General features: G+C 35.8%; 1 protein-coding gene across 1 annotated transcript in view; it reads right to left on the bottom strand.

Moving 5' to 3' along the window:
• The window catches only part of DMD (dystrophin), a 927,929-nt gene that overhangs the window by 308,863 nt on the left and 598,407 nt on the right, over positions 1-20,659 (bottom strand). The window contains exon 51 of the mRNA XM_009883534.1: positions 7,408-7,525. Within this exon, the coding sequence (XP_009881836.1) occupies positions 7,408-7,525 (118 nt within the window). The remainder of the gene's footprint in view (positions 1-7,407; positions 7,526-20,659) is intronic.

Here is a 20,659-nt window from a genome sequence, read left to right as displayed (position 1 = left end):
AATTTTGGATATTTACTTGCAATGGAGATGAGCCACAAGTATGGTATAAGTGGTATAAATATTTTTAATGGCAAATTATTAACATTACTCTTTTTAACGCAGAAAATTGACTGAGTCTTTCTGGTATTGCTCGAAGAGAAAAACAATTGCTTTCTAATTATCTGGCCACTACACAAGTCAATGTAAAATTCTTCTACCCCTGACAAGATAAGTCAAACCTCTCCAGCATTGATTATTTTCAGATTTTGAAGTATTTTATATGAATGTTAATTAACATTTGTAAAATTAGATCTAATCCAATTTTGAAATCCAATGCAATTAAACCCAGATTTTTTTACTGTAACACTGTAAATAGGAAGTCTCACATTAGATGCTGTTAAATATGTTGAAAACTAAAATAAGTCAGTGCTTGCTTTCCTGAAGAATTGCAAATTCTTAGCAGTTTTAGTCAGTTAAATGGTTCAAAAAATTATGTCAACATTTCTCTAATTGTTTAAGATATGAAAGACCTTCTATCCTGAAAAGTACTCTCAATTAACTTCACATTTGCATACTATTGAATTCTTAAATATTCTTCAGAAGAAGATGGTACTAACGATTTCAGAGACGACAGAGTATATGAAGAGGACCTGCAATGACATCCTGTGTGCCAGTTCCTTACCTTCCCTTTACATTTTGCTTATAACACTTTTGCAAGTAAGTTTGCTTCTTTCTGAAGCTGCTGCGATACTGGTCTCGTTAAACTAAAAAAAAAGAAAGCTTCTTCAAATAGAAAATTTCTATGAGTGTTAAAGATTTTCACAGAGCTTTAGGAACAAAGACAGACAGTTACATAAAACCAGTCTGTTAAAATATGACTCCCCTTGAGCATAAAAGGAGGAAAAGATGCCTCTAATAACACTATTAATAGGACTTATTGTAGTAGGGGAGCAGACAATTGTACTTAGGGAAAGGAATTGCCTGCCGACAGCCTGTAAACATGAATTTCTTTCATTTCATGTCTGCTTGTGGTTTTGGGCAACACTCACTTTCATCTGACTGGTGACTGGGTAGGTTGAAGGTTGGAGGAGGCTGAAGATTTATATGCTTTGCCCCTTTTACTGAAATCACCTCTGTCACCTCAGTCTCCAAACATTTTAAGAACAGCAGAGTAAATTGCAGAATATTAGATAGGTTTGAATTTTCTTGGCACTATAAATTAGAAGAAATTTTTGTCTGTATTCTGACTGACCAGCTCTACTGATGAACTCAGTCCCTAAATGATGATCAACAGAGGTTAAAAAAAAGACACAAAGCAGACTTAAACACCAGCTCTCCCACAATGCCATTCCAAATCCTCTAGGCTGAAGTGGGAAGTACATTCTCCTTCTGTCAGGTGATGGTATATTCCAAATCTTTCAACCAGTTAACTTCACATACCCATGGCTACATCACACAATAATGCATAACCTGTTAGTGTGAAGTATCGCCCGACCAAACCACGCTTTCCATATTCAGGCTGGGTTTGTTGTTGTTGTTGGGTTGTTTGGTTTTTGGTACACAACACAAAGTTTAGTAATTATCACAACACAAAGTTTAGTAATTATCTAACTGTCTTCACAGGCTTGAGAAGGCAAGTGAGGTCTGAGCAAGCCATCAGCACTGGTATCACCTAATACACTTAGCAGCTATGGGGCTACAAAAAAGCTGAGCCACTTTTACTCAAGAATATAACCAGAAATGGAGGAAGGTCACCTTGTAGTCTCACATCCTTTTTGGGAGCACTACTACACCTGAAGTAGGCAGTTTAGATCTTGCCCTTTGTCCACTGAGCCACGTGCTTCTAGTATATATAGCCTGAGAAGTGATATATAACTGTAGTCCCCCAATCACTCAGACATTTCTGAGGCATGTTATTCCCCAATCTTAAAGGACAGCTCTCCCCAGTGTTCCAAAATAACTTCTAACCCCTTCTTAAAATGTCCCATAACTTTCTTACAAATCCTGTAGCAGCAAATCTGTGCCAAGGAAGCAGTTTCAAATGAGGTGTTCTTCTCAGTAACATGCTATCCCTTTCAGAGCTAGACTTTTATCTGGTTATTGACATTTCTTTAACAACAAATGGTTTCTCCCTTCCTTCATTTCCATGGCATAGAATTCTCATACGAAAAACAATGTTTCAGCTGTAAAGTACATCAGGATGATTAATAAACTTTAAATTTTTATGGCATAGGAAAGCTATTATTCAGGTTCTTGAGAAGTTATTGAAATATGTGGAATCCAGAGAAGAGAATACTGGGGTTTATTCGATAATTCAGCTTAAAAATAGCAACAAGATAACTGGGCAAACTGTATACAAGTAGAGTTTTCTCTTACACTTTTCTTTTACGGTCTTGGTAACTAGGAGTTTTACTACTGGATGACAAATTCCAGATTGTATGACTTTGTTTTTTCGAGTGGTAACTCTTTATTTGTATTCAATAGCTCTAAGAGAAAACCTCATGGATGGCAGTACAATGGAGACGGCTATTTTATTAAGATGTCGAGAACAAGAGTACAGCTGTAATTCACTGTGGAGTTTCCATACATTTTGTTGTGAAAGTGATGACAAGTTGATGATTTTGCCATAAAACTGTCAAATACAGCAAACTATTCAATAAAGGCATTTTTATGAAGTGGCACAGAGACACACAGACTCTTTTCAGATTAGTTCAAGCGCAGCTCTCCTAACAACCAATTATAACATATAGCTTTTCTTTCTTTCAAAAAAAATAAAAAATAAAAACAAACCACAAAAACAAAATAGCTCTTATGAAGACATCTTCTATAAATTATTCATACATTTGTGGACTTGGTTTTAAAACCTGCCAAATGAAATTTCAAAAGGAATCATTTGTCCCAACGTCTAATTCTTGATCAAAATAATCTTCACTGAAATGCTTGTATTTATTGCTATTGTTTATGTATTTAATGTAATGGAACATAATTAAACTATCAAGTGATATTTTGAGAGTTCACTACATTTCACACAATTGCTGAAGAAAGATGTGTGTTACTTTGGCTTCTTATAATCTTGAAAGCGAGATTCTTTGGTCACTAAGAGATTATTTTTTCACAGAGTTCTATAAATATTCATTTTCATACCTCCTCAATTGCTTACACAGCCAGAAACCACATTACAAAATAGGCATGTAAATTACTAGTGAAGTAAAACCGCAGAAAGGTTATTCACCGTTATCTTTTGCATGTGTGTGAACACAGGAGTAGGAAGGCCTGCTGTTTAAAGTTTCTTACATTTCCAGGATCTAGCAACATCTAACATAGCCTTTGTAATTACTTTGGTACTTCTAAGACTGTAAATTTGTTTTTATTATCTCTCAGTATATTTCTATATTGACTTGTTACTGGCTTTATGTATTCTATACATAGGAACTGATGGAAAATAAAAGGAATTTTCAAAGTTTAATTACTTTATTATATTCAAAGATGCTTATAAATGCATTCAATTTAAAGAAACAACATTTTCATCAGCAGTAAAGCAGAGCATTTTGGAGCTGTGATGCATTATGTAGAGAAAAATGTTATTGTACAGCATATGGTTCTGCTAGAACAGAATGCTTTATCGAGGGCATTAGAAGAACAGAGAAGTATCTTGCTTTTTCCCACAAATTTTCCTCAAGGCTAAATGTAATTATTATTCTTATGTACTCTTTAATGTATAAGTTGTAAACCAACTATGATTCACATAGCATAAGCCGAGATTTGAGTATAATGTAAGACAAAGTTACTTTACAGAGCCAAGTACTTTTTATGCAGTATAGCTCCTGCAATCTCATACAGATAATGATGGGGGGAAGAAAGGTTCAAAGGAAATATGAGCTTATCTTTCTGTTTTCATTTCCTAAAGAAAGACTAAACCTATGTGATACTATGACAATTCTGTTGAAAAATAATCGCATGATCATTGACTTTTTTGCAGTTCTTCATAGAGATTGTCTGATAAATGTCTTCTGATTTCCTTGATTTTGTATAAAATGTTTACCTTGCTTGTTTTTATAAATACTTTCAAAAGCAATATTGGCTTCTAAATATAATTCAAAGTTAGACTTTAACAAGCGTAATATACATGTTTCTGCAAGCAGAGTAACTTAAGAGTTACCAATGTTAGCACAGAAGGCAGAACCTTCAGGATTTTAATTCCAGTTGATGGCATCCTGTGACCAAGAATGCAGCTATCTTGTAGAGTAGCTATGAGCCTCATTTAGTATTTATAATAGATCCGTTCAGTGATATTGGCAAGATGATTGTGTTGGTTTTTTTTACTAGCACCTTCATGCAAAAGGCAGTGAACAACATATTCATACAAATCAGCTCATCTTCTCAGCTTTTTACTTCTCAAAGTGTGAGATCCTGTGCTTCAGCCCAGGAAGAGGTAGTGAACTAGATATAGTTGAGTCTACCAGGTCCTCCGTGACAGACCAGCGCAGCCCTGCGCTCCCTTTCCTTAATGATGGGATCCAATGCACTTGGCACCTGATACTGTGACCTTACAGAAGGCTGCATGTGAGACCGGTACACAACTGTGCAGAGGAGCACGTATGGCACAGTTCTGATGCTCAGGTCATGAAACTGGATAGATTTGAATGAATACTAATAACTGCTAAGACATAACCATGGTAACCTATTTGTATTCATGAAGACGGAATAACCACAGAAAATGGGAAATGGTCTGCGAGTGAGGTAGTCAGGGAGGACTTGCAGCAGGACTCTAGTGCAAGGTCCAAGCATAACAGAGGGGACGGCCTCTAGAGCTGTGGGGAATGACAGGGCTTAGCAAGTGGAGCAGGTTCTCTAGTCCAGGGTTCAGCTCTGGCTGCGAGCAAGATTCCCAGGGATGGTCTTGGAGACAACACCCTGGGTGCAGTAGGCTGGGCTCAAGTATGTGTTGCACTGCAAGGCAAACCAACTGCGCTACCTGGGAGCACAGCAGGCTTCAGAGGAGCTGTGTTAGAGAGCACACGGTTAGAGAGCACCCCAGCTGTGCTGGGGGTAAGGAAAGTCTTTCTATGTTCAGAACAGTATAGCACTGTGAAGTGGTGGGAAGGCTGAACTATCCCCACGGTAGCTGCAGCAAGAACAAATGGATCCTGCCTATACAGGTATTTAGCAGGCCTAATCCAAACCAAACAGAGCAATCTCCATCTTCTTCATACAACACACAGGAAAAAAAAAATAAATCATGTAATAAAAATATAAAAATTAGTATTTTTCTTTTAAAGGAGTATTTTAGGTGACAGTCTGCCACATTTGGCATATATTCGGAAAAACTGTACGTGTCACTTTGTGAAGTCCTAGCATTTTTTTCCCCCAGAAATATCATGATCTCCTTAAAATTCAAGAGTAAAAATTACCTCTTGAATAGTGTTTAGTACTACTTACAATTGTACAAAGATAAAATAACTAAGCATGAAAAAGCCTTCATGAATTTAGTTTGCTGCCTCAGAAGATTGGATCAAAACCAGCTCTGATCACACTTTATCTCCTTCCATTGCAGAAATGCAGACCCTGTATATTTCTAACAATAAAAATTGGTTTACTTTAAAATTATTTCATTACCAACTACAGGATGATATTAGAAGATGCTATACTACAGCAAGATGTACTTGAAAGAACATAAAGGGATGTGACCTGTACCTAATGCATCATAAGTTTTGCTTTTGCAGTAAAGGATATTGACAGTTTCAGCACAGAAAATTAATTGCTAAACCTCAGCAAAAATCAGTCAAAACCAGCTAATCATTTTGGGTATTCTTATAGATAAAAACTAAGAAATCATCATCTAAAATATATTCACCACACCGCTAGCTACAGATGCAAGCTCTGATATAGTTGTGTTACCACATACTCATTCATGATTTACAGTCTGATAGCTTGCTTTCCTTTTTTGCTGTATGAGAAAGAAGCATTTAATCTATCTTAGAAGTCAATTTCACTTAAAGTGAAGTGCAATTTTCCAACAGAACAAAATTTAGTCATGCATACAATTCACATGAGAGCACATAGGGATTATGCTTGCATTTCTTGTAAAGTCTACAATTCTTATCTTCAGAAGACTTGTCTCAGAATTAAAAATTAAAACATACTAGAAAATACTGATGGGACTACTACATATGTTGGCTTTGAATAAGCGCTGTAAAGTTAAGGTATGTGTACAACACTTTATCTGAATTCAACTGAGTATGTGATTCTAAAATTAATTTGCACGTCAAACAGCAACAGATTCTTACGTAATATATAAGTGCTACCCATTTCTTCTCAGTCTTCAAACAAAACAAATACAGTTTCTCTCTCTCTCAGTAATATGTTTCAAGGTCAGGTAGAGAATAGCTGCTAAACAATGTTATTTCCCATAGGATATCGTCTAAATAGTATCTGTATGTGCTACTAACAGCAATGCAGTCCAAACATGCAATGTGATTTTGACATATTATGGAAAGTATTTACCTGATGGATTAAAAAGAAAGAGGTAATGTGTGTGTGTGTATATATATTTTAAATTATGCAGACAGAGAAGTTTAGCCTATGATGACCTTCACAGTCATCGGTTTCAGGGAGCAATCCCTGGTCTCCAGGCCAAGAGGTACAGAACAATTTGCATTCACCTAAAGTGAATTGGCTGCATCCACATGCAAAATATTTGGCCTGGGTCTTCTCTAAGCTCCACACAGCACCTCTAGGACCATAAGAAATTAATTTTTCTGTAGTTTTTAGTCCTGAGTTCTCAAAATAATAACTGAAGATATATAGCCTTGACAGTGTGTTTCATCCTATAGTGAAGGGCATAAGGACACACAAGCATCCAAGGGTGACAAGACTACGTCTTCTATAGACTTCCTCTAAAACTTAATCTACTAATTTTTCCACCTTAGACGCAGCTAGTTGGTTAATTCTGGAAAGGGAAACCAGAATTGGAGAATTAATACAGACTAATATAAAACATCATCAGATTTGTGCATCAGCTGAGGGGAGATGAAAGAAGAAGCTGCAGCGGTACTACAGGGGATGAAATTTAAAGCTTCTTACAAGCCTATGGCTATACTCTGTGAATTCTTTCTTCTTCCTCCTTGTTTAAGAATAAACGTATTTCTTTATCTAAAGTGATCACATTCAATATTTTCTACAATGTGCACCCACTATGAAGACAAGCAATACGAAATTAAGGTGAAAAATTTGAAACATATGGTCATTGACTTTCACTTACATTTCTTCTGTATGCAATTTGGAAAATCTGAGTGAGAACTGTGTCCTGATGTAACTCTCCTTCTCATGGCAAAGGCATAAAGTGTCTGAAAAATGCTATGCTTATCAGGTATTAAAACATTTTCCATAATTGCTGAAACATCATATGATAGCAGAATCACCACTTACTGCGGTCAGTAATTATTGTTCTGGCCTCTTGATTACTCGTCTTGTTTTTTAGATTTTGTGCTGCAGTTATTAGTTCATCCAGTTGGGGACGTCTTTGCTCCAGGTCCTGTAGTATTGCCTAGTTGCACACAAATACAAAAATAAAATAAAGAAAAAAGCATGTAGAGCTGTTGAGAAGACCATGTATAGGGACTTTTTTTTTTGTGCCAGCTTGATTTAAAGCAGAAAGGTTGTTTTCTGTTTCAAATAATATGAAGAATTTCGTCTAAACCTTCCAAATATTGTTATTCTTAACATAAAAATACCAAGTATACCTTGTAATAATAATTTTAAAGAAACCTATAAAACTAGATATAAAGTGACAATCATTCTTCATTTTTAATGCATCAAATTATGCCAGGGTAAGCTATTTTCCTCTGTAAAGCTATAGAAGGATACAATTACTCTATATTCTCTTAGATTTTACAGTGTATTTTTTTTAAAAAAATATACGTTATTACGTTCTTACCAGATTAGGCAGGATTTTCCTAGTAACTCATGAAGTCTAGTTTATAATATTTGTTTCTTAATATTTTAAGACTGTTTAATTACTATCTATTGGTTTAAAGCAATGTACGATGGTTAATGTTGCTTTTTCTGTCCTGAAACCTTACCTAGCAGAAAAGTAACACTCACAATAATTTATATGTTAGTCAAGCAGATCATAGAATCATAGAATTGCTGAGGTTGGAAGGGACCTTTAAGATCATCAAGTCCAACCAAGATGCATAAAGCCCAGGCAATCCAACTAGAAAGTAAGAAGTGGATCTACAATTTCTCACAGGGAAAAAGATGGGCTTCAAAATAATGACTCATGGTCTTCAGGAAGTAATAAAAACTAAAATACAATAGCTTTAGATGTAATGAAAATGAGAACTCAAGCAAAGTAAGGCATACAAGATTTCTGCATATATTAGTTTAACTTATTTTAAAGGATTAGGGAAGAGCAAACAAGGAATCAGTTCAATGGTTTCCCATATAAGAAGCATCCAAGAATGTATTTAAAAGACATTGACCAAATCTAGCAACTTCAAGTCCCTATCATGTAGCTTCCAGAAAAAGATAATTGTTTGATTTTTAATTAAGCACTGGAAGTAGCAATATTTATTACCAAAGTATGAACACATGACCTTTTTCTGCCCACAACTTTGGGTCACCAGAACAGAACAGTATTCTGTCAGGCAGGTAGCAAGTACAGTGTTTCAGCTATCAAGCTGAGAAGAAAGGTCAGTGGAGGATTTTTATTTTTCGGACTTTTTATGTGGACAGTGGTTAGATAACCCATTAGCACGCTCACCTGGCTGTTGACTACGTGTTTTCAGTGTTTTATTGTCTTAAAAGTCTCTCTCCCCCTCCCCCCCCCAAATGCTTTTATTCTAAAAATCATACTTTTTTTTTTTTTTTAAAACAAGCTGTTATTCACTGACAGTACTGGATGGAAAAGATCTTCAGAGTCTGATCTTAAATTTGGCCCTCCAACCCAAGATTAGAGTTACATAATTTCACCAAGTTGAAGGTGACAAATAAAGGTCTAATATCATTTTTTTTTTCAATGAGATTAACAAAAGAGAATGAGAATGTCACCTGCAGTAACTACAGCATATATCATCAGAAGCAAGCTAAAAGCTCCAGAGTTTCCTTTCTGTTCAGTTTCAAACTCTTCAGAAAAAAAAGGTATTTTTCAAGATACACATCTAGCTACACCCTGTGAAATTCTTGCCTTTAACTTCTGTATCAGAAGTTCTGTGAAAAGCTATTACAACTGGCTTTCTAAACTCATGCCCAAAAGTTTCGATGGTATTTTTTCACTTGTATACTGATTGGATTGCATACAGAAACACACAGTTATAGCAGCAGCTTGCATAATTAAGCAAAGAACAAATTTCTCATTAGAAATCTCTCCTTAGTGAAAGCACTCAAGAAAAGAAATAAAATCTACTGATGCAGTTACTACCTCTAGATATCTCTGTGCCTTCAAACTCCATTTTCTAGGAAGACAAGTTAATGAGTGACATGAATTTTACAATAGAAAAAGCAGTCCCATTGCAGCCTAAAAACATCTGCATTACACATATTGCCAAAATGGACTGTGCAGAAGGAACATTAAAACACGTACAACATGCTCAGATAATTGTGTGGCCTCCAAAGTAATATTTCCTTTTTTCTCTCCTTCCCCTACCTAGAAACTGTTTAGAAGAGGAAAAGCAAATTTAGTGATTCTAAGGTCTCTGAGGTCTCAACAACGACTCTAAACTCTTCCCTAAAATTTCCTAAATATAATTATTATATTTGAAATACTGAATAGGAGAATGATTGATCTGATCCAGCCTGAGTCTCCAATCAGACATTAAATGCTATGTTTGTACCATAGAAAAAAGATTCTGCCATATGGAATCTAGTAAGAAACAAAGCAATAGGTATGGACTGCTCAGTAAGGATTTGCTCAGCACCAAAATGTGCAAATGGAACCAATGTATGCATAAGTGCTTACAGTATGATTTACCCAGAAGACCTATCTGTGATTCCTGAACTGGACACTCAGGAAGACTAGCAATGCCTCTATAAAGTGGGTCTTGCTAGCTCTAATGTTCCCCCGCGGACACAACAATCTCATCCCTGTATCGACTGTGAGGACATCCTGCCCTCTGCCATTTAATGTGAATAAAATTACTTTCTACCAGATGCACTAACTTGTATTTTTGAAAGGTCAAGGAGGACATCTTGAAAGCCTTATACTATGAACAAATCCGAAGATTCTTGGACCTGTCAGGTGATAATAACATAAAATTATAGAACAGATGGTTTTTTTCTTAGTATTAGAAAGGTAACCGCTCAGAACAAGGAAAAAAAACATTCCTCAAATTATTTTTTCCTTTGATTTAATACAAAGTGTCTGAGAACCTTAATGTTCTATTTTATTCAGTAAAATTTTATCAATTAAAATTGTTGTAAAATTGTTACAATTTTACCAATTGGTACAATCTTAAAGACTTAGTAAATATATATTCCATGTGGAACCTACATTGCACATACACATACAAACCCTGATGGAAACTTGGGTAAAAGTAGCTACTAAAACACGTCATTCCTAAGCCTTCCTGTGATCCAGTAACGAGAGTAAACAGCAACATTTGAGCTCCACATAAAGTGGAGTCCAGAAAAATATTCTGAGACTTGACAAACTAATCATACACATTGATTTTGTGGGTAACAAAACCAAAAATAATTATGCTAGGAAGAGAAGTGTTTTGACGAATACAAATTAAAAGACTGCTAAATATGATTTGGGAAAAAAAAAAAAAAGCTTTAAAGTATTAGCTGAAATGATCTAAAACAAACAAACAAACCAACCCAAAACCAAAATCAGAAGCAATTCATATATGGAGATACTTTTAAAAACTTTTACAAATTCAGACAAATATTTAATGTTGTAAAACTGGATCCTCAACAGAAAACTAAGTGTAAACTATTAGATGTTGTTACAACAGCCACAGGAAGAAAGTCTCGTTAATAGTGGCACCCTGGTGGAGGCACAGCAGATGCAACAGACCAGATGTCTCTGATTGGGAATGTCAGCACACTGAAATGAGTGTGATATGTAAAAATGGGTAATACAGAAATAAAAGATATTATCAAAGATTTTTTAAAAAAATTAAACTGTCTAGTCCCCATCAGGTCACCAAAAGCATAGGTACAAAGACTTAGGGAGCCAGCTACACTAAAAGGATTTTTTTTTAATAAACACTTGTGTTCATGTGCATGTCATTTCTGTATACTCTCGTTTACCTATTGCACTGTGAAAGAACAATATTATATACTGCAAAACATTATAGACCACATTTTAATCAATAAATTTGTGTTTAATAATAAATGCAATTCAACAATGAAGAAGGACCACTGACATCCATGGCTGTACAAATACATCTTTAAACCCCTAAAGAGCTTTTCTTTTTCTTCCGTATATCTACGAGTGCCAACATAATAATGCTTGGTGACAGCACAGTAATGGAAATATGAGATTCAGTCATCAAACTTGCCTACATTTTGCTAGAAAGTGACGCTATTCACTTTTAACAATTTTTCCACATTTGTGGACAGCAGCTGCTCAAAAGAAAAATCCAATTTTCAGGTTCCTAACTTTTATGATTTCTTTACACAAAATGAGGGTTGAGGTATGGAACAAATTGCTTAAGTCAGCAACTGAAATAACTTGTATAAAAATTGCTAAAAAATAAACTGAAAAACTGAAACAGGTGAAGTGTAACAAATTCTTGGTGGAACTGCAAGGTTTCAGACCAAGAATTAAAATATTCTCTAACTTTATAATGCACAGCGTGCTACAGCCTGCATACTTGTCACTTTAGCCATGTGTGTAGTCGTTTACATAAAAGATAGGATCTTTAAAATCTATCCAATCTTTTTTCCTTTTTTCCTGATGTCATGGCAAGTGTTATTAAACTGGAATAACTGAATTCCAGGATGGTACCAAGTCCTAAACATTCAACTAATCCTTTACTAGTGGTAATTATGGCTGTTTGCTCTTTAATATCAGAAGCAACTTTTCTCACCCCAAAGCCAGGACTTTTCATCTCCCATTGCTGAACTTCAAACGTACAAATGAGAGTTAAGGTTGCTGTTCTGCAGCACTGTATATGATTGTGCCTCAGTCTGTATGCTTTTTTAAAAAGGCTCTGGATCTACTTCACAACCATTTTATATTCTTAAGTTGAAAAATGTCTCTGAAACTGAAGTAGTTAAAATGCCATAAAAAATTTGAAAGATAATTGGATAAAGTAGGTCCCACCATTCGTTTTTAGTGTTTAACTAAAGTCCTCTGTAGCAGTAACGACTACCATGTCTTCACAAATTTTCTGTGTATTTACATGCTACCAGATGAATATAGTATGCTATCTCTCTTACACTTTTTTTTTTTTTTACTAAGTAAGAAAGCTTACAGTGCGTGATCCAAAACATGATGTTTATTCAAAAAGGGGATTTAGAGCAGATATTCTATATTAAGAGCAAACTGGAGGCACCGTTTTGTCATGAACAGCCCATGGCTGAAGACTAAAATTTCCCAGCTCTTTGGGATGGTTTGTTTGGCCCACCCTCAACCTTGTTTAATGAAATGAACCAGTGGACCACAACAGCACAATAGAACTATTAATACAGGAATGTAAAAGAGAAGGAAGATATATTTTTATTCTTATTCTTATGAACCTATTCACTCCTCCAAACTCACCATGATATTCTTACAAAAAAGCATAATTCCATTAAACAGTTGTTGAGGAAATTATTTGCTCATCTTTAGAAAAACTTCAGACTCCAAACCTTAAATTTAAATGAAAAATGTAGCAATTACTTCCTGAGCAAAATGAATAGCCATGACAACTTTTACTTAAAACTACTGAGTTTCTTAAAGCTGGCTGGTTCTCTAAATATAATGTGTTATATACACACCTAGAAAGAGAGAAAGCTTTGGAAAAAAGCTTGCTAACAATTTCAGATTGCAGATATACAACACCTACAATTCATCTGCATAATAAAATTGGCTTTGTTAAGTTATTCCTCCCAAGCACAATTTGAATTTGTTTTCTTGTCACTAAGCAGGAAGGGAATATGAGCGAAAATGAGCATTTACATACTCCCTACATTTAAACATAAAATTATGAAACAACAAGTAATATAATGCAGTGAAGTTTTATTTTTTAAAAAACCTTTGTTTTGGCTATTAGTTGTTGTGTGTTTTCCATTCAAAACATACAATTTTAGGAAAATAAGAACTAGAGTTAGAATTTAGCAGTGTTGCTAGCTGATTGGTACCTGTCAGTGAAATCAAAACATTAACAGACTGGACACTATGATTTGATTTTGCCTGAGTAACTTATGCAGCTTAAGTTTTCATAAGCACGTATTTTTATGCCCACTTAGGGCCCACTCAAGAACTGCCTAAGTAGCTCTCACCACTGTCTTAGTGAATATATTAACCCATCAGTGATACTGTGAGAAAGCCACCAGTTACAGCTTATCAGGTGTCTCACTAGATGCACAAAAAAACCATCAAATAAATTTTTGTATGCTTTTTGTTACAGACAGTCAACAAATTACGTCGGTGGCATTGTAAATGAGCACTGTTCCGTTAAAACTTATGAATTCTCGTTCATACTAGGAAGTTATGACAGCGAAAATTGCAATGTGCTGTTGATGTACACTGATCAAACCAAGCAGAATGGGGAGTATTTAATTTGAATTCCATGCTTTTCCCAACAATGTAACATGATGGCGATGGCTGGAGCTGGGATAACTCTCACCCTCTCTCTTCCTCCCCCACTGCCCATTTGTCTATAGAAAAGGACTTTGGGAACAGATATTGCAAGATCTTTAAGGAGAGGTGATTGAACTGTAGAAGCACAAAAAAGCTTAAAAATCAACTATACTGCTCCAGAACTGAGAGACGCAGATACCCTTCGACTCATCCACAAATGGGCTACTCAGCAAGGAAAAGTACATGCTGCATAGGTCAAAATCACAAGTATGGTACAAGAACGGGAATCCTTGAGAGGCTTAAAGTCAACCAAGGCCCACTGAGATGTTTTTTACTGTCCTCATAGACCACCAAATTAGTTACCAACACTAGGAGAAAGGTAATATACGCATAGGTTGCAAGGCAAAGGTAATATGATTTGAAGCAGGTCCAGCAAGGCAGGATGTGCCTCATGCTTCGAAATAAAGAGGTGGAAGCAAACAAAAGTTCAGCCTACAGCTGAAGATATTTTCAGACCAGGAAGATAGGCTGCAGAGGCATAAGGATGCAATGCACTATACCTCTTGTAGAGGGATCTCCAATTAATGCATGTTAGAGGCAGCTACCCAGATGTAAAGTTAAATAAGACTATATTTGGATACGTGATATGAACTAATAATGCTGTAGACATTTCACACTCATTTAAAACTTTCATACCATCCATTACTTGTTGTCAACAATAAAAAAGAAAGAAAAAGAATCTTTCACGGGGAGATCAGTTTATACCAACTCAAGATGAAGGAAGTGAGCAAAGGAGCTCAATGAGACGAGAAGCCTTACCTTGCTAAACTTGGTCATTCCGAATCCACTTATTTTCAGGAGAAAAATAATATATTAAGAGGGGCAAAGATTTCCAAAATCTTTGAAAAGTTCATCTGTGAGTTTAGTCGCATTTACAATGGCACGTCTTTGTGAGCTAACCTGTAACTCAGTACTTCCCCCTCTTTGTGCTGGTATGCCAGAAAAGACACGTTTAAGATACAGAAAGGATGCAAGTCCTCCACATGGTCCAAGGAAACTGCAATATCACAAGGAGTTGCAAGAGAATGCTATACTAAAAATAAGCATCTGAAAAATTAATTTGACTTGTTCTTAGCAGCTACTATGGCACCTTACACTACAATACATGGAGTGAGGAAGGACTGTAGCAGAAGTGTTGACTTTCCCTGGATAATTGGCGAACAAAAATGCAGAGTCTTCAGGAATGCTAAGCAGTTTGGGGAGCTTAGCTACTATGTGCTAAATAAGATCCCCAGATAAGCTTTTCTGTTTGTCAGACTGTTAATTTTTACAATAATGCATAGTAACATGTGCAAAATTGATGAACACTGGCAAGTGTCTCAGACACCATCTATGTGAAAACAAGCACCAAACAGAGGGACACTACATAGGAAGCATACTGTCTATGCTATTTTGCACATATGGTACATAACCAGGACGAGGGTCAAACCATCAGCAGCTTGCTCATTCTAACTGAGATGTCTTGATGGACTGCACTGGGGTCCACCCAGTGGACAGGATGGAGAGAAGATGCAAAGGAGACTAGAAAAAGATTATAGCTTAACATGGTTTGTGAATGAATCACTCTCAGATAAAAGGAATTCACTCTATTATAGCCATTGCCAGAAAAAAGGAATAAAGCTGGAGATGTATCTGTAACAACTGGAACAACATTTCAAGATTTGGGTGTTTGGCTATAATGAGATCCATTCAACTAGAAAAACACAGCAATAAATCATGTGTAAGAACTCGACTGAAATGGGATTACAGCTCTAAGAGTAAATCTGGAAATACATGAACTGCGTATGAAATTACAGCCTTTTACCCCCATACAATGTGGCTGTTCGATACTACTTTGCAATAAAGTATGAGCATCTAAACAATCAGGCAAAACTATTCCAGGCTATCTTATGTCCTTTCAAGCAATCACACTAAATAACTTAATGGATGGGAGCTAGTGTTAGGAGCTACAGAGCTTCCCCACTTTCTATATTAGTCAGCAGAACCAAAGCCTCTCAGCACATAGTTACCATTTGTGGAATGTGAATTTGCAAAATTTACAATTTTATTTCTTCTATATAACTAATGTTTTCAGATTAAGGTTTTTTCCACTGCACTTAAAAATGTGTATTACCAAGAAAGCTGAGGACAGCTGTTCTGTTTCTCGAAGCTGCAGCTTTAGCTTTTTCTTTACTGTTTTTCTGGGTGATGGTGGCATTGAACTTTTATCTGAGACTTATCTAGTGAAAAATGTACTTCTCAATGGACTTCAAAAGCAAAGTTATAGGTTCTTTACCTGGCCACATTTTAAAACAGAAGATAAAACATAAACCAGTATTGAGTAGACATAATATAATATTAATATAATACACAAAGTAAGCAGGTATTTTTATCTTCCCTTATTTAAAATTTAAGAAAATAACATATTTTTGTGAGAAGGAAAGCTAACAGCTTGACTAAAGATGGTCCCAAAATGATCCAATTTTATAGGGAAAAGATTAGCCTGAATCAATTTTATGCTCTGAAAAAAAAACCAAAAAAACACAGAATGACTTCCTCAGTTTCTGATAGAGCCTCTGGAAATCTTTGATTACTTTTACTGGAAGTTTTCTTCAGTAATAGCAAGTGAATAACAATTAAGAAGAATTAAACGGATTGGCACAGCATCTTTTGCCAGATAAGTTTTTCTTTAGTAACTTACAACAGTAGATATTTTTCTCAAGAATAAGGTAAAATGAGGAAAGAGGATTTCAGCTGGTTTGTTTGGATTTACTTTTGAAACAGAAAACAAAAGCTGTTATATCAATTGTTTCTTACAGTGAACTTAATATTTGTAAGGGGGGGGGGTGGTGTGCGCATTTCACATTTACATCTGATAAAATATGCTGGAATACCTCTGGAATAATTTTAGCCTAAATCTAGTAACTTGCATCCTCATCTTTATTCATATGTCATTGTCATTCTGAAAGATGAGAACTATACAAAGTAACAAGCCTAGTTTTGGTACTTAAACCTTTCCAGCATACTCAGAAAGGTTTTACTCCTGGAGTTTACTTCTGCCTGTCATTTTTGTTTTCATTTTTGTTGCTTTGTTTTTTTTTTTTGTTTGTTTTTTTGGTTTAATTCTAGTTTTTATTCCTCCAGATTTCAGTAGCTACGTACTTAAGGCCAACAATAACACAGAAAGTAAAGGTAGAAACTTGAAAAAATCTGATGTTGTTCATATTTCATTAACAGTGAAGAAAGGAAGCATATATAATGTGGATATTGCAAGTCCAGGAAAAATATTTCATTTAAAAGAGATTATGAAGACAAAACAGTGGTGTACAGGAAAAACTGATTATTAAAAGTTTAGACTGGGCAAGACTTACCTTTATAACTAATTTCAAAGGGGAAATGTCGAGTTCTCAATTGCCAGCCAGAGTTAGTAAGTTATTAATATCATCTTGTCTCAGTAGTGTCACAGAGACACCAGTCTTTTGAAAATAACAAATTTAACACTCAAAAAATGTAATTTGCCCTTCATGATGTAAGAAGCTATGGGGTAGGCTGAGAAACAGATGTAAGTGCTGCGCACTTGAGTATCACTACATGTAGCTAAAGTAGGAGCTGTAGCTGGTTTAGGTCCCTCAGTTCTTTTGCAGTGTGAAAAGCAGGTGGAGAGTAAATGCCTCAGAAGGGAGCTCAGCCACACGTAGGCTGTGTGGAAAGATGCCTAGCCACTGCGTGACTAGCAAAATACACAAGCACTCCTTGTCTTGTCGCAGGTGATGGGTGTCTGGGTAACAAGGGCCATGTCCTTGCTTTGTCTTTCCTATCCTGGGACTCCTCAATTCTCTCCTGAGCAACGGTGCCAATTCAACAGAAGAGGCACAGACTAAGACGAACCAGAGCAGCCTGGTGTAAGGGACACTTCTGAAAAGTGGGAGATAAGAAAGGCACTGAAAGGTGACTCACTGTCTGGATGGATGCTTTATCCACTAGAAAATGTACAGAGGAAAAGAAAAAGGCAGCAGTTCTTCTTCCTGCATTTCCAGTGAATACCCTTTAGATAAGCTGATGCTCCACCTGACAGATTAGAGGACATATTGGGAGGCAGGTGGAGGAGGGCTTACTCTGAGGATGGGTACTGGATTTTAAATTTTTGCAGAGCAGGTTGGAAAAGCTTCTATTCACAGGTAAAAGCCAAATTGAAGGAGCAGAGCGAATGGCACTGTTGTAGAGCTGAGCACCAGCAGAGCTGGGCAGGGGTGTCAAGGCTGGGAGACAGGTGCCTACATCATGCAATTCTGCCTCATTTTAGACTTTTCTGTCATTTTATGGAGCCACCCTTTGGTCAATATAGCTTGCTGCAGAGGGTAAATTTGCCAATGCTAAGGGCCACCTAAGACGGTTTTCTGATAATATGGTAATCATTAATTATGGAAACAATAGTGTTAAAAAGATATTTTGGCTGGAAACTGAAGAAAACAAAGTTCAAACAGAAAAGAGGTAATTTCTTAGTAGTGAGTCCATTTTAAAATCAAAGTAGATGACTCCAGAATGTAAGAGATCCTTAATTAATAGAATTGTGTAAATCAAGATCTCATGCTTTAATTTTTTTAATAGGTAGACACAATTTTGAAGAGCAGGAAGAGGAATCCCTATGTAAAATCCCATGGATCGTGGTTTCATAAATAGTATATGGTCATACCAGTCCTTTCTGACCTTGAAATCTATGAATCTATGAAAAATTAAAAATACATTTTGGATTGAATTTCAAGTCCTCTGTAATGCCAACGTATCTGAGATAAATTTTCAACACCTGTTTCCTCAAATCAGTATCAGTCCTAGTTGCTTCCCCTTCCTTCACATGGATATAATGTAATTTAAATATACTTAATCAATTTCTGACTGAGAACAGTGTTTAAGCATAAAGTTAAACATAAACCTGAAGCTATTTCTTGTTCAGACAAGGGAAACTCTTACTATGAACAGTTAATATATTTCATCTGTAACCATTGCTTCAGGCAGAAGGTGCAGACACTGATTAGTAGTTTGCAGAGGAGCCACACAATTCCACTTCAGTGGAAGGAAAACTAGCATTTTTCTTTTTCAGAAAATACAGTTTTATTATCTGAATGACAGTTTCAGAAATATAACTGATATAAATAGGAAAGAAAGAATCACTGTTAAAGTTGACTGATACTACTGTAATAAAAGCAGGAACTAATAATTTGGTTTGAATGTGTATTTGTGTATAAACACACAGGGCTATATGTAAACATACACAGATAGAGATACTGATTTTGCAGTACGCCTTTGCAATAAAAAAAGATGGAATCCAAGGAAAACAAATTTCAAAATTAATGACTTCTGTTCTGTAACTGAAGACTAACTGAGGCCTGAAGGGCAATAAGCTCGAGCATCGGAGTCTGGTCAAAACAGAAGAGGAAGATTTCTTGGGATACTCTTACAACACACTTATGGATATAATAAATGTTCCTGGCAAAATGAAAATAATCTTAGAATCAACTTCACCATTAAAAGTCAAAATGAAAAATACCATTCTCAATATTATCTTTGTCAAGTAGTTTTGAAATACTGACATTTTTCCACAGGCAAGATTTTCTGTGCATTGCAAAATATAATTTTGTTGCTGTAATTCCCTTGCTTTAGAGAAATAGAACTTGTGTTTTAGCCAGTCAAGTTTTTCCTGGGACAAAAGAATGAATATGAGTGTAAAACTGTCTCTTCCAGTACATTTTTATTTACACTGTTATGTTTTGTCAAATATGAACATTGTATAGACAAAGTATTTCCACAATTCCAGAAAGAAATAAGCTTGTCTCCAGGTTTTAGCTAGAATGTTCTCATATACTTGCTCTCCCCTGCACTACAAAAGATGGACCTTAACTATATAACAAACTATATTATACATTGCTTTGCATTAAAAATTGTGACCATATTCAGAAATTCACTACATGCAGCTGCATAACAGTGTCAGTCATAGCTGAAAAATAACTCTGATGATTGGGTGAATGTATATCAGCAGTTTTTATAGTGCTGTTTTTCAACATGAGAGGTAATTTTTTTTTTTTTCTTTTTTTTTAATTCAGAGACTTCAGTTCCTAAACCCATGGGCTTATGGCACTGGCTGCTAACAACTCACTAGTAAAAAATGTTCATCTTTATTGGTTAATCCAACTTGATTTTCAGCTTTTCACTGATTGTTAACTTTTTTCCATGCTAATGAGGTATTTCTGTGTCTTGCTAGCATTGACACACAATTTGACATGAAGCACAATAGAGAGAGATAAAATTCTGGAATAATCACTTTCAAGTTTAACACATCTGAAAATTTGGCATCTGATTCGTGAAATTTTCACTTTCTACTCACTAAACTAGCGATGTGCAAGAAAATGTCATACCATTTAGAGGAAAAACTAAGGATTGATGCAGTCAGTTCTCCAAGGGTGTCGAACTCAAGTTAACTAGGAGACTGTTAAAATGCATCTGGACCCTGCCTCCCGCTCTCCCGCTCTCCCCCTCCCTCTTACCAAAACAAAGTCAGTTCAACAGAAAGGCCATATTGGGAGGTGGAAACAAGAGCTTCCAAATGTGTTACATTTTTAAAAATTAATGGTTTGTATCTCCCTATGGAAATGAGAGTATTGCTAGATTGTGACAAGCAGTTCTTCAAGAGCTAAATCCTGGAAGGACTCCAGACTGAGGTCACTGGCTTTTTGCAAATACCAGCCTGTAAAACTGGGAGGTGTTTTACAGTCTATGCTGCTGAAAAAAAATGTATCTATCTTGGTAATTTCTTCTTATTTGACTTTCTGACCTTATTCTTTCTCTTCTCTTAAAAATCATCACATACACATATGCAGATACACTTCTTTCCAGTGGCTTTTTCCACCAGACAAA

The sequence above is a fragment of the Charadrius vociferus genome, unplaced genomic scaffold, assembly GCF_000708025.1.
Source record: "Charadrius vociferus isolate BGI_N301 unplaced genomic scaffold, ASM70802v2 scaffold94, whole genome shotgun sequence".
In the NCBI taxonomy this organism is placed as follows: domain Eukaryota; kingdom Metazoa; phylum Chordata; class Aves; order Charadriiformes; family Charadriidae; genus Charadrius; species Charadrius vociferus.
The sequence above is the reverse complement of the archived record's forward strand: the minus strand, read 5'-3'. Positions and strand labels throughout refer to the sequence as shown.